The sequence below is a fragment of the Triturus cristatus genome, chromosome 5_2 (assembly GCF_964204655.1).
Source record: "Triturus cristatus chromosome 5_2, aTriCri1.1, whole genome shotgun sequence".
In the NCBI taxonomy this organism is placed as follows: domain Eukaryota; kingdom Metazoa; phylum Chordata; class Amphibia; order Caudata; family Salamandridae; genus Triturus; species Triturus cristatus.
Window position 1 is genome coordinate 68,114,873 of NC_140588.1, and position 15,423 is coordinate 68,130,295.

Genomic DNA, 15,423 nt, shown 5'->3' on the forward strand with positions numbered 1-15,423 from the left:
CAGGATTGCACAGGGAGCTCAGGCGCATAGTTGGATTCATGGCGAAGAATCGGTCCCATATCTAAAGCTAGAGAGATTGTTTGCAGCACCTCTCCCGCTCCCTGCGGTCATTTTTGAGCCAACTGACCGCAGAACGGGATTTTTAGACTCACTAAACTCAACGCGGCATGCATGGAATAGTATACTGCAGCAAACGGCGGGGCTCTATTATACTCCCCGGCAATGCCACTTGAATGGGCGGTCTGGTTGACCCCTTGCAGGGATCGTGGGGTGGTGCAATCCCTTCGAGAGCTGGGTATACAATTGCTCAGGGACCTGTTCTCGGACGGCATCGCTAAAACATGGGACGAGGTAGCTGCCACTGCGGAGACCACTACTCAGCTACGTTGTGGTACAAAAGGGGGTGGTGATGGACGGAGCATCAGAACCAATCAAACACTCACACCCAGTCAACAGATCTGGGTTTGATCCATCACCGTTCTTTAGCCCACTCTGCCACCCCAGTTCAGACATGGCCATATGCAAATCAGTCTGACCCTGTGCCTCATGGGAACAGTCCAGCCCGAACTGCCAAGCCATGCCTTCCCTGCACCGGAAACAAGCTTCCTAGGACCGGTTTCTGGCATTTCAGCTGTCTTCAGCCAGGCTTGCTTGAATCCAGTGGCAAAGTGAGCAAGGGACTCACGTCTGAGCATACCCTGCCAACTTATGGCGAACAAAGCGGTACAAAAGGGGGTGGTGATGGACGGAGCATCAGAACCAATCAAACACTCACGCCCAGTCAACAGATCTGGGTTTGATCCATCACCGTTCTTTAGCCCACTCTGCCACCCCAGTTCAGACATGGCCATATGCAAATCAGTCTGACCCTGTGCCTCATGGGAACAGTCCAGCCCGAACTGCCAAGCCATGCCTTCCCTGGACCGGAAACAAGCTTCCTAGGACCGGTTTCTGGCATTTCAGCCGTTTTCAGCCAGGCTTGCTTGAATCCAGTGGCAAAGTGAGCAAGGGACTCATGTCTGAGCATGTGGGATAAGCTGTGATGTGAAGCACGCTTCAGTCATATTGCAGCCGGCCTCAGGGTTGTAGGCGCACAGCTATGTATGTCATCATGTGTTGTCAGTTAAAAATAAAAATAAAAATTATGTACTTTCTTGTGACTTTTGTCAACAAATTAAACCATCTACGGTCACACGCCGACCTCGAACACAGCTAAGTATTTCTAATCAACCATTTGGCTATGTATATGTTGATCACTGCGGTCCATTCTCGTCTGATACTGCTTATAAATATATATTTGTTGCATTTGATTCGTGCACTAGATTCATTTGGGTTTGGCTACAACGCAGTGCTGACGCTCGAAATGTCATCAGTGATTTGCGTGTCTTTGTCGGGATGTTTGCCTGTGGCACCTTCCATTCGGACCAAAGTCCAGAGTTTGCCTCTAAGGCATACAAGGACGCAATGAAGTCCATGGGAGTGCTGGTGCAGTTTTTGTCTCCATACAGGCCTGGGGGCAATTCTATTGTGGAGCGAATGAAGCGTGACTTAAAGAGTCTTAGGTACTGGCAGGAACTGGCTGGCCCATTTGTATGGTGTTCAACGTGCACTCAATAATCTCCCTAGAAGATCTCTGGGTGGGCGGACCCCATACGAAATTCTCTTTGGCATTAAAATGTTTGTGCCAGACCTTGATGGTCTAGACGTTGTGGCAGCTGCCACAACATTTGACGTAGACAATCATTCTACTGTGCTACAGGATCTACAAAAGACCCGTGACAGCTACGCAACTGAACATTTACCCTCATCCAATGATGCAGCACTGCTGATTCCGGTTGCCGGCTGGCTTCCTAAGATTGGAGATCTGGTACGAGCAAAGCTAGAGAACAAAAAAGAATTTGGTCCCTCTTATCGTGCACCAGTTCCAGTACTTGAATTGAAGGGTACTCATACAGTCATTTTACCTCCTTTTCCTGGTCGCAAAGACAACAGATACATCTCAGTGGACAATGTCAAGTTACACCGTCTGGCCGATTCTGAATAGTGTAACACCTGCTGTTTCCTGCAACGCTATTTCTTTGAATACGGTAACCTCAACTTCTATGACCAAAGCCCATACCGGTGAGGATGAGATGAAAACTACTATTGACCTTTTGCCTGTTGTGCCTCCGTCCTCTTCCGCCGCAGATGTCAAGTATACATTTTCCACAGATGAGTCCCAACGGAAAGTGCCGAGCAGTCCTCGACAACATCACGCTGATACATCCCATTCTGCAAGCGGTTATTTTGGAGATAATGCCAGCGTCTCGTATGACTCATCCTCCTAATCTTTCAGTTTGGCACTTCCACCGACAAATTACTTGATGGAATGCAAGGAGTAAAAGGCTTCCAGGGTGATGTATTATTTTTTTTCAAATGATAATGAAAGTTATCTACAAATTATGAGAGAAGTAGACTGAGTCTTCCAAAGGACAAATGTAAGTTCTTCAAAAAAGAAGTAACATATTTAGGGCACATCATCAGTTCTGAGGGAGTAAAACCTCAGAACTGGTCTCAGGTTATGTGAACACTATTCAAAGTTCATAAGAAATTATTCCAACTAAGTTGACCCTATGCGAATGTTAATGAAAACAGAAACCGACTTTGTATGGAACGATGCATGTGAAAACAGTATGCACGGCCGAGGTGATAAATAAAAGGGGGACGAACTCTCGGTGTTCAGACCCAGTGAACATTGGGGCATATTTACAAGCCACTATCGCCACCACGTCACTTTTTCCGACGTTGTGGTGGCGATAGTGGCTTCGCCTTATTTACAAGGCGGCGTTAACGCTGCCTTGTAAATAAGGCCCCCTTTCACGATGTGCTTAGCGTGAAAGGGGTGGGCAGTGGGTGTTGCGGTGGGCGTTCCACCTCAACACCCATTTATTTTGATTCTGCCTCCTATGTACAAGGGCAGCGTACATAGGAGGCATTTTAAGATTGTTTATGTGCAGGAGGGGACACATTCCTACACATAAACAATCCTCCCCTGCATGCAGACACCCTAGGGTGCCTGTGTTGGCGCTACACCGCTAAGTATAGCCCCAGCACAGGGGGAAAAGCAAGGCTGTGTAGTGTCGCGGTCTAGTTGACGCGCACTACGTCAGGGCAGGAATGCGCGTAGCGGCCATATTGGACGCTACTGCGCATGCGTGAGTCAGCGCAGCGCGAGGGAAGCGATCGGAGCTTGTTGCCCGGCGCTCTCTCGGTGGTTATAAGATAATTGCTAATAAAGGCATATAAACAATATCTGGCAAGTCTCCTGCACATCCTTGGGGTTAACCTGCAACCACACAGTGCAAATAGCAACTTTACAGTGGCGACGAGGCTCGGACAGAGCGGACCCTGTGATACCCAGGAGGGAGGTGCCCCCAACCTGCACATAGGAGGAAGACCTACACAGGGGGACGACATCCCACGCGGTAAGCAGACCGGGGAGGTCAAGGACAGACACCAACGCACCGGGAGAGCGCGGCAGTGGCAGACGGACACCAGAGGGAGGCACGTGAGCAGTAAGTGTGCCAGCCACGAGGTAGAGGAACGTCAAAGGCGAACCGTAGTGAGGCAGCAGAGACCCTGGCAGAATCGGGTGGAGACGGCGCAGGCAGCTCCGACGAGATCCCGGTGACCCGAAGAAGGGGGGAGAGGACAGAAGCGCCAGGTAGCCCGAGGAAACAGGTGGAAGCCAAGATGAGTGCGCAGGCATCAGCATTAACGACGCCAGTCCCGTTCCTTCCAAGGCCAGGAGAACCCCAAATGAAATGGGAAGACTGGAGGGAGTACTTCAAAAATTACCTAGAAGCGCTGGAAGACGAGAACGAGGAGGCGTTCTCCAGTGCCAGGAGGAAGTGGATACTCTTACACAATCTGGGACCAGAAGGCATACGGGTATTCCAAAACCTAACACCGGTCACCAGACAGGCAGCGGACACCGACGTGTTCAAACACGCCATTGAAGATTTGGACAACCACTATCGTCCCGCAGTGTGCACCTCCATTGACCGCTACAATTTCCAGCAGAGGAAGCAAGAAGCGGGGGAAACGATAGACGACTACGTGGCGCTGAAGAAACTTGCGATAACATGCAAATATGGGGCATTACAGGACGAATTCATTAAGGACCAAATCGTAATGCATACGACAGGCAAGACAGTGCAAGATAAACTGTGGGCGAGTGGAGATGCGACGCTGAAAGACGTGATTGCCATAGTGAAAAGGGCAGAACTGACCAAGCGCTGCGCAGAGGCAGCAAAGAGAGACCAAGCCCCGAGACTCACGGTAAATAAGGTGGACGACGCGGACCAGTATGGACGAGGAAAAACAGCGCCTGGAGAATACAAAGGAACATACAAGGGGAAAGGAAAACCGGGACAACCGTGGAAGCAAGAAAAGGGAGAAACCGCGAGGTGCTACAGATGTGGAAGCCCGAGCCACGCGGCGCACGAAAAACGGTGCCCCGCCTTCAGAGCCAAGTGTGCGTTCTGCAGCCTGGTCGGCCACTATGAGAAGGTGTGTCGAAGGAAAGGGAAACAACGCGCGGTGAAATTCGTGGCGCAGGACATAGGAGAAGAAGAAGACGGCCAGGAGGAAGACGACGAAGTCCTGTGTGTGGAAGACCAGGTACTGGGCATCGATGGGAGGAGAGCGCGCAAGCCCCAGTGCGACATGCTCATTGGAGGAGTAGGAATCACCATAGTGGCGGATTCGGGGTCTCCTTACATGATCGTCCAAAGATCAGTGTGGAACGAGAGGTTCAAACCCACACTTGGCACACGTCTAGAACCACCCGACATACGACCGGTCACCTACACGGGGGAACCCATTCCGATGGTAGGATTCAGGAGACTACTGTTCCAGTTCAAAGAACGTAGCGCCCACTGTAAACTGTACGTCGCGGAGAAGGGACCATCAGTCCTTGGGTGGATGGACCAAGGAGAGTTGGGCGTACAGCTGAATCCAGGAGGGGACACCCAAGTTCTGGTAACTTTGGACGGAGAAGAGTCGACGGCAGCGAAATGGCGGTGCGGGCACCCGAAAGTATTTGGCGGCAAAATCGGTAAACTTGAGAAGTTTACCCACAAGATCGTCCTCAAGGAGAACGTCAGCCCTGTTGCGCACAGAGTAAGGAACATACCGTTCGCAGTGAGAGAGGCAGTGCAACAGGAACTACACAGACTGGAGGACGGGGAAATCATCGAACCGATCGACAGCGCGGAGTGGTTGGCGCCACTGGTAGTGGCCATGAAACCGTCAGGCAAGGTGCGCTTATGTGTGGATCTCCGAGAATTAAACAAGTGCATCGTGGTAGAAAAATTCCCATTACCACGCATAGAGGAAATGTTGGCCCGCACGAAAGGCGTGAAATGGTTCTCCACCATCGACCTACAATCGGCATACCACCAGGTGGTGCTGCATCCCACGAGCAAGAAACTGACGTCATTCATAACGCCGTTTGGATGCTATCAGTTCTGCCGCATGCCCTTCGGACTAGCATCTGCAGCGGCAGTGTTCCAAAAGCTGATGGCCCGCCTATTCAAGGGTATAGAGGGAGTGCAATACTTCCAGGATGATATCCTAGTAATGGGGAAGGAGCTAGAAGACCACGACGAGAAGCTGGAAGCGGTATTGAAGATCTTGGAGGAAAACGGCCTGACGGCTGAGTGGGAGAAGTGTCATTTCGGAATGACATCAGTCACATACCTGGGGCACGAGATAGGAGAACACGGGATAACACCGAAGAAAGGGAACGTGAAGGCCATCTGCGATGCACCCCCGCCCACATCCAAGGAAGAAGTAAGGTCATTTCTAGGGATGGCGGAATACTACAGCAAGTTTGTCCACCATTTTGCCACGAAAACACACAACATGAGACAACTCACGAGGGACAAGACTGTGTTTGCATGGACGGAAGAGGCGCAAGAAGAGTTTGACACGGTGAAACGTGAAATCAGCCAGGCGATCCCGCTGCAGGGATACTATCCCCTGGGGAGATCCATATTGATGACGGACGCAAGCGAAAAAGGGTTAGGAGCGGTGCTCATGCAAGAAAGACCAGAAGGCGGGACGGAGACGATCAGCTTCGCGTCCAGGACATTGAAGTCACCTGAACAAAAGTTCAGTGTGATCGAAAAAGAGATGCTAGCCGTGGTATGGGCCATGGGAAAGTACCGCCAGTTCCTGTGGGGCACACGATTTCAAGTGAAAATGGACCACAAACCTCTAGTGAAGGTTTTGACGTCCTGCGGCCATGCTAGCGCCACACCCCGGATTGCGAAAATGACGCTGAAACTCTTGGAGTATCGGTACGACGTAGAGTACATACCGGGCTCGAGAAACAAGATAGCAGATTACCTCAGCAGGGCGTCAGCAATGGAAAGCGCCACCAGCGGCACTGAGGAAGAAGACGAGATGGTAGCCCTGACGGACGACCCAGAAAAGGCCATCAGTAGACAGGAGTGGAAAGACGCGTATGCAGCAGATGGAGATCTGGACGACATCAAGAAGTACATCGTACAAGGGTGGCCGAAGAGGAGACGACAGAGGCCCAAGGTGCGGCAGTTCTACGAGGTTAGAGAGGAGCTGTCGGTGGGGAACGACGGGGTGTTCGTATACAGAGAAAACAGAGTGGTACCACCGGAGAACATAATACCGGATCTGCTATCCATAATACACGAAGGACACCTGGGAATCGTAAAGACGAAAGCCAGGACCAAACAAACGTATTGGTGGCCGGGGATGGATATGCAAGTAGAGAGGCACGTAAGAGACTGTGCGCAGTGCCAAGGAGCGGACAAGATACTAAAACCAATGAGGCCGGCTCTAGGGAAGTTCACGAATCCCAGTAACCCATGGGAAGAGGTGGCAGTGGACATCTTAGGACCTATACTGGATGATCAGGGGATACCCAAATACCTATGCGTGTTAGTGGACAAGTACTCAAAGTGGCCAGAGGTACTCATCCAAGAGGTTATGGACACAGACGCAATACTGCGCTTCCTCAAGGCAGTATTCCTCAGGGAAGGCATCCCCAGAACCATAATCAGTGACTATGGTCCCCAATTCACCTCGGACAAATGGTCCCAATTCGCAGAAAGGAACGGCATTCTACTCAGACACACGTCGATATATCATCCGGCCAGTAACGGACAAGTAGAAAGATTCAATAGGGTGCTCATGGGCTCCATACAGGCTGCCATCACGAGGGGCAAAGACTGGGAAAAAGAAGTACAAAGTACAATCTGGGCATATCGCATCACCCCCACCGGTACGGGGTACAGCCCCTTCGAAATCCTACGAGGAAGGCAACCCTTCACCAGATACAATGTTGCTTGGCAAGAGAAGACAATCACCAGCAAGTGGTCTCCAGCGGTGGTACAACACAACCTGGAGAAGGCACAACGCATTTACACTGAACACTACAACCGCAACAGGAAGGTGAAGGAGACAGTATTGGAAAAAGGGGAGTGGGTCAGAGTGAAGCTGGCAGTTCTAAAGCGAAAGGGAGAAAGCAAGTACTCCCCACCCCTAAGAGTGGAAGAAGTGTACAACCGAGCAGCGTTGCTCAGTGATGGAAACGTGTGGTCCCACGATCGCATGGCCAAGTGCAACAAAATCTTACAATGGCCCCGGGAGGACACGGAAGGGGCAACACCAATAGAAGGGGCGACAAGGGAAGCAGGAGCTCCTAAGGGAGAGTGTGGAGAGAACATGGGTGAAGAACAAAACGGTGAGAGAGACATACCGGAAGGATGGGCCACGGAGGAAAGGACCCAGGAAGACGGTGAGAATGGAGAGAGAGAGGGCCGGGGCACTCTGGAAGGAAGAAGAGGAAGCCCTGTTGCAGAAGGAGGCCAAGAAGGACATACCACCCCGGTAAGACACACCCGGGTTGGGCGAGCAGTGGTGAGACCATCCAAGTTTAGAGACTACGAAATGGACTGACCATCCGGTTGGGGTACATTGTGTTGTATGGTATAAAAGGGGGAGATATGTTGTGTCGCGGTCTAGTTGACTCGCACTACGTCAGGGCAGGAATGCACGTAGCGGCCATATTGTTCGCTACTGCGCATGCGCGAGTCAGCACGGCGCAAGGGAAGCGATCGGAGCTTGTTGCCCAGCGCTCTCTCGATGGTTATAAGATAATTGCTAATAAAGGCATATAAACAATATCTGGCAAGTCTCCTGCACATCCTTGGGGTTAACCTGCAACCACACAGTGCAAATAGCAACTTTACAGGCTGCACCATATTCTTGTAAATATGGTGCAGCCTTGTGTTTCAGAAGTGGCGGAGTGAGGCGTTAAGCCATGACGGCTAACGCCTCACTCCACCACTTTCTCGTACATATGCCCCATTGTGTGTGTGTCACTTTCATTAAGCGCAACGCTGAAGCCTAGCGAGCCCAATCCTTTCTGGCCCTTGGTGGCGCCACCTGATGTAGTGTCGCGGTCTAGTTGACGCGCACTACGTCAGGGTAGGAATGCGAGTAGCGGCCATATTGGACGCTACTGCGCATGCGCGAGTAGCGCGGCGCGAGTGAAGTGTTCGGAGCGTGTTGCCCGGCGCTCTTTCGGATATAGTGATTTGAGATTAAATAAAGGCGTATTTATCCCTCTACCCAGTCTCCTGCAAGTCTTTGGAGGGAACTGCAATTACCAGTGCACCCAGCGACTTTACAGTGGCGATGAGGCTCGGACGGTGAGGACCCTGTGTGACCCAGGAAGAAGGTGCCCCCCAACTTGCTCATTGGAGGAAGACCCACGAAGAGGGACGTTGCCCCACGCGGTAAGAAGACCGAGGGGGTCGAGGACAGACGCCAACACACCGGGAGAGCGCGGCAGTGGCAGACAGACGCCAGAGGGTGGCACGTGGGCAGTGAGTGTGCCGGCCACGAGGCGGAGGAACGTCACAGGTGGACTGTAGGGAGGCAGCGGAGACCCTGGCGGAATCGGGTGGCGACGGCGCAGGCAGCTCCAACGAAGTCCCAGGAACCCGAAGAAGGGGAGAGAGCACAGGTAGCCCGAGGAAACAGGTGGAAGCCAAAATGAGCGCACAGGCATCAGCATTAACGACGCCGATCCCGTTCCTTCCACGTCCAGGAGAACCCCAAATGAAGTGGGAAGACTGGAGGGAGTACTTCAAAAATTACCTAGAAGCGCTGGAAGATGAGAACGAGGAGGCGTTCTCCAGTGCCAGGAGGAAGAGGATACTCTTACACAATCTAGGACCAGAAGGAATACGGGTATTCCAGAACCTCACACCGGTCACCAGACAGGCAGCGGACACGGACGTGTTCAAACACGCCATTGAAGACTTGGACAACCACTATCGCCCCGCAGGGTGCACCTCCATCGACCGCTACAATTTCCAGCAGAGGAAGCAAGAAGCGGGGGAAACGATAGACGACTACGTGCCGGCGCTGCGGAAACTTGCGATAACGTGTAAACATGGGGCGTTACAGGAAGAATTCATTAAGGACCAAATCGTAATGCATACGACCAGTAAGACGGTGCAAGATAAACTGTGGGCGAGTGGAGATGCGACGCTGAAAGACGTGATCGCCATAGTGAAAAGGGCAGAACTGACCAAGCGCTGTGCAGAGGCCGCAAAGAGAGACCAAGCCCCGAGACTCACAGTTAATAAGGTGGACGACGTGGACCAGTATGGACGAGGTAAAACTGCGCCTGGAGAGTACAGAGGAACATCCAAAGGAAAAGGAAAACCAGGACAACCGTGGAAGCAAGACAAGGGAGAAACGGCGAGGTGCTACAGATGTGGAAGCTCGAACCACGCAGCGCACGACAAACGGTGCCCCGCCTTCAGAGCCAAGTGTGTGTTCTGCGGCCTGGTCGGCCACTACGAGAAAGTGTGTCGAAGGAAAGGGAAACAACACACGGTGAAATTCGTGGTGCAAGACATAGGAGAAGAAGTAGAAGGCCAGGAGGACGACGAAGAAGTCCTGTGTGTGGAGGACCAGGTGCTGGGCATCGATGGGAGGAGATCGCGCAAGCCCCAGTGTGACATGATCATTGGAGGAGTAGTAATCCCCATAGTGGCGGATTCGGGGTCTCCTTACACGATCGTCCAAAGATCGGTGTGGAACAAGAGGTTCAAACCCACTCTGGGCACACGTCTAGAACCACCCGACATACGACCGGTCACCTACACGGGGGAACCCATCCTGATGGTAGGGTTCAGGAAGCTACTGTTCCAGTTCAAAGAACGAAGCGCCCACTGCAAACTGTACGTTGCGGAGAAGGGACCATCAGTCCTTGGGTGGATGGACCAAGGAGAGTTGGGCGTAAAGCTGAATCCAGGAGGGGACACCCAAGTGATGGTAACTCTGGACGGAGATAAGTCGACGGCAGCGAAATGGCGGAATGGACACCCGAAAGTGTTTGGCAGCAAAATCGGAAAGCTCGAGAAGTTCTCCCACAAGATCGTCCTCAAGGAAAATGTCAGTCCTGTTGCGCACAAAGTAAGGAACATACCGATTGCAGTGAGAGAGGCGGTACAACAGGAACTACACCGGCTGGAGGATGGGGTAATCATCGAACCCATCGACAGCGCGGAGTGGTTGGCGCCACTGGTAGTGGCCATGAAACCGTCAGGCAAGGTGCGCCTATGTGTGGACCTCCGAGAATTAAACAAGTGCATTGTGGTAGAAAAATTCCCCTTACCACGCATAGAGGAAATGTTGGCCCGCACGAAAGGCGTGAAATGGTTCTCCACCATCGACCTACAATCGGCATACCACCAGGTAGTGCTGCATCCCACGAGCAAGAAACTGACGTCATTCATAACGCCGTTTGGATGCTATCAGTTCTGCCGCATGCCCTTCGGTCTTGCTTCGACAGCAGCGGTGTTCCAAAAGCTGATGGCCCGCCTATTCAAGGGTATAGAGGGAGTGCAATACTTCCAGGACGATATCCTAGTAATGGGGAAAGAGCTGGAAGACCACGACGAGAAGCTGGAAGCGGTATTGAAGATCTTGGAGGAAAACGGCCTGACGGCTGAGTGGGAGAAGTGTCATTTCGGGATGACATCAGTCACGTACCTGGGGCATGAGATAGGAGCGCACGGGATAACACCGAAGAAAGGGAACGTGAAGGCCATCTGCGATGCACCCCCGCCCACCTCCAAGGAAGAAGTACGGTCATTTTTAGGGATGGCGGAATACTACAGCAAGTTTGTTCACCATTTTGCCACGAAAACACACTACATGAGACAACTCACGAGGGACAAGACCGCGTTTGTGTGGACGGAAGAGACGCAGGAAGAGTTCGACACGGTGAAACGTGAAATCAGCCAGGCGATCCCGCTGCATGCGTACAATCCTCTGGGGAGATCCATCTTGATGACGGACGCAAGTGACAAAGGGTTAGGAGCGGTGCTCATGCAATAAAGACCTGAAGGAGGGACGGAGACGATCAGCTTCGCGTCCAGGACATTGACGTCACCGGAACAAAAGTTCAGTGTGATCGAAAAAGAGATGCTGGCCGTGGTATGGGCCATGGGAAAGTACCGCCAGTTCCTGTGGGGCACAAGATTTCAAGTGAAGACGGATCACAAACCCCTAGTAAAGGTTTTGACATCAGACGGCCATGCCAGCGCCACACCCCGGATTGCGAAGATGACGCTGAAACTCCTGGAGTATCGGTACGACGTAGAGTACATACCGGGCTCGAGAAACAAGATTGCAGATTACCTCAGCAGGGCGTCAGCAATGGAAATTGCCACCAATGGCACGGAGGAGGAAGACGAGATGGTAGCCCTGACGGACGACCCAGAAAAAGCCATCAGTAGACAGGAGTGGAAAGACGCGTATGCAGCGGATGGAGATCTGGACGACATCAAGATGTACATTGTACAAGGGTGGCCGGAGAGGAGGCGACAGAGACCCAAGGTCCGGCAGTTCTACGAGGTCAGAGAAGAGCTGTCGGTGGGGAACGACGGGGTGTTCGTGTACAGAGGACACAGAGTGGTACCACCGGAGAACATAATACCGGATCTGCTATCCATAATTCACGAAGGACACCTGGGAATCGTGAAGACGAAGGCCAGGACCAAACAAACGTATTGGTGGCCGGGAATGGATACGCAAGTAGAAAGGCACGTAAGAGACTGCGTGCAGTGCCAAGGAGCGGACAAGATACTGAAACCAATGAGGCCGCCTCTAGGGAAGTTCACGAGTCCCAGTAACCCATGGGAAGAGGTGGCAGTGTACATCTTAGGACCTATACTGGATGATCAGGGGATACCCAAATACCTCTGTGCGTTAGTGGACAAGTACTCAAAGTGGCCAGAGGTACACATCCAAGAGGTCATGGACACGGACGAAATACTGCGCTTCCTCAAGGCAGTGTTCCTCAGGGAAGGCATACCCAGGACCATAATCAGTGACAATGGCCCCCAATTCACCTCGGACAAATGGGCCAAATTCGCAGAAAGGAACGGCATTCTACTTAAACACACGTCGATATATCATCCGGCTAGTAACGGACAAGTAGAAAGGTTCAATAGGGTGCTCATTGGCTCCATACAAGCTGCCATCACGAGGGGCAAAGACTGGGAAAAAGAAGTGCAAAGTACAATCTGGGCATATCGCATCACCCCCACCGGTACGGGGTATAGCCCCTTCCAAATCCTGCGAGGAAGGCAACCCTTCACCAGAGACAATGTTGCTTGGCAGGAGAAGACCATCACCAGCAAGTGGTCTCCAGCGGTGGTACAACACAACCTGGAGAAGGCACAACGCATTTACACGGAACACTACAACCGCAACAGGAAGGTGAAGGAGACAGTATTGGAAAAAGGGGAGTGGGTCAGAGTGAAGCTGGCAGTTCGGAAGCGGAAGGGAGAAAGCAAGTACTCCCCACCCCTAAGAGTAGAAGAAGTGTACGACCGGGCAGCGTTGCTCAGCGATGGAAACGTGTGGTCCCATGATCGCATGGCCAAGTGCAACAAAATCCTACAATGGCCCCGGGAGGACACGGAAGGAGAAACACCAACAGAAGGGGCGACAAGGGACGCAGGAACTTCTAAAGGAGAGTGTGGAGAGAACGTGAGTGAAGAACAGGATGGAGAGAGAGACATACCGGAAGGATGGCCCACGGAGGAAAGGACCCGGGAAGACGGTGAGAAAGGAGAGAGAGAGGGCCAGGGCACTCCGGAAGGAAGGAGAGGAGGCCCTGTCGCAGAAGGAGGCCGAGAAGGACATACCACCCCGGTAAGACACACCCGGATGGGGCGAGCAGTGGTGAGACCATCCAAGTTTAGAGACTATGAAATGGACTGACCACCTGGTCGGGGTACATTGTGTTGGATGGTATAAAAGGGGGAGATATGTAGTGTCGCGGTCTAGTTGACGCGCACTACGTCAGGGTAGGAATGCGAGTAGCGGCCATATTGGACGCTACTGCGCATGCGCGAGTAGCGCGGCGCGAGTGAAGCGTTCGGTGCGTGTTGCCTGGCGCTCTTTCGGATATAGTGATTTGAGATTAAATAAAGGCGTATTTATCCCTCTACCCAGTCTCCTGCAAGTCTTTGGAGGGAACTGCAATTACCAGTGCACCCAGCGACTTTACACCTGACACCATAAATCTATCCTAGAATTCATTGTCTTAATGATCCCTGGTCAATAATTAAATCGATAAAGGCAGGAAAACACGTTAAAATGAATGCAAACGATTTGTAGAAAGGTCTTTTTTAATACATATCCGGGCCTTTCTTAAACCGTGAACAAGTGATGGGTATTTATTTCTGGGAAAGGTGTCAGTCCTGCCCGATAAGCGTGCCCCCGCAGTTGACAAAACATACATGCGAGCGCCCTGCGACCTTTGGTGATTTGTGCGCTATATAAAAATCTTTGACATTGACATTGACAAAACATACTCACGGGGCGTTTACAAATAATATGAAAGGAACAACACGTGCGTTTGCGTAGTCAGTTGCACATAGTTACAGACATTAGTCACAACTTCGAGGTAGCTGCTGCCTTCCACTCCCTGAGTTTCGTTCGACCTCACAAACAAGTTTTTTTTTTTCACGAGTGCTTTTGCACACGATAATGCCTGCTCTCAACTGTGCAGGGGAACCCTTCAAATGAAAAGTGTTCAGAGCGAGGACAAGCGTGGCGGCCATCTTTACTTTGAGCCGTTCCTAAAATGGTGTAATAAAAAAGCAAGTCACAAGCATTGAATACTTTCGATGGTAACAAACGCGTCCAATATCGTGAAACGTTGCTGCACTTTGTGGCCGGAAAAAAAGGACCTAGGACTTTTTTTTCTTCGATTTCTATTTGTGGACGACATCGACTTCAAGTGTAGCTCAAGCGTAAATCTAGACGTCATAAAATCGTAAATCCTACCTTCCAGGCTCTCCAATGATTACGTTACGGTATTCCTGGTTTTACCTACACGTACCGAATGGAAATATGAAGATAGATTCTCAGAGTAGGGACTCCTCGATTCCACCGTAAAACAGTTGTGTGAAATTGACAAGACACCGGAGGGATTTGTCATGTTTATTAATGTTGATTTAAATCGTGTCAGTGTTAATACTTACTTGGTAAAATTGAAAATCCTGGTGTTGCTTTTGTATATTCGCTAAAGTTAATAGCATAGATTACAGTTTATTACAAAAAAACTGTTCAAAGATAATTGAATAATGTTCCTTCGGCTGGCTAATGTTTCAAGATGGCCACTCCGTTTCCCACAGCCCTGCAGGCCGCTGTTTTCGCTCTACTTCCTGGAAGATTCAGAACCCTGATTGGACGTCACGGTGGGCTGTCAGTGCAGCTGATCGTCCCCGGGAGGCGTTGAGATCGTGAGTGCGGTTCTGGAGTAGCATTAGCGGCGGCACTGCGTCCATTGTCCCCGTAACACCAGTATTGCGAGAGCAGAGGAGCCATGAACCGCATTTTCGGCCAGTCCAAGCCCAAGGCACCTCCGCCCAACCTGACTGACTGCATCGGCAATGTGAGTTCTTAGGAGTGTCTGCCACCAACTTTGTGTGTGTGAGGGGGGTGTTACATCTACCGAACAGAGTGGTATAGTACGATTTATGGAGGTGAGATGTGGGGTAGTATAGAGGCGCGAATCCAAGATGTGTGCCTTGGGGGTTTAACTTGCCCTCTAGCTTCTCCCTATCTGCCATCGCTTGTTATAGTATGGGTCCTTCGGGCGTCAGCCATTATTTCTGAACACCTGCATTGGCCTTTTATTGCCCCTTAACAAACACTTCATTTTGTATAAAAGTGGCGCTATCGTTGCCCAGAACACCAGTGAATCTCCTCTAAGAGTCAGAAATAACAAGCGTGAACGCCTAGCACCTCTTGAGAGTGTTTAATATTATCAAATGTCACTCCCCTCATGGTCTCTCA

General features: G+C 51.4%; 1 protein-coding gene across 1 annotated transcript in view; it reads left to right on the plus strand.

The window, feature by feature from the left end:
- The first annotated feature begins 14,784 nt into the window (after positions 1-14,784).
- Positions 14,785-15,423, plus strand: part of CHMP5 (charged multivesicular body protein 5) — a 75,929-nt gene continuing 75,290 nt past the window's right edge. The window contains exon 1 of the mRNA XM_085606861.1: positions 14,785-15,019. Coding sequence (XP_085462987.1) covers positions 14,951-15,019 — 69 coding nt within the window. The 5' untranslated portion in view covers positions 14,785-14,950. The remainder of the gene's footprint in view (positions 15,020-15,423) is intronic.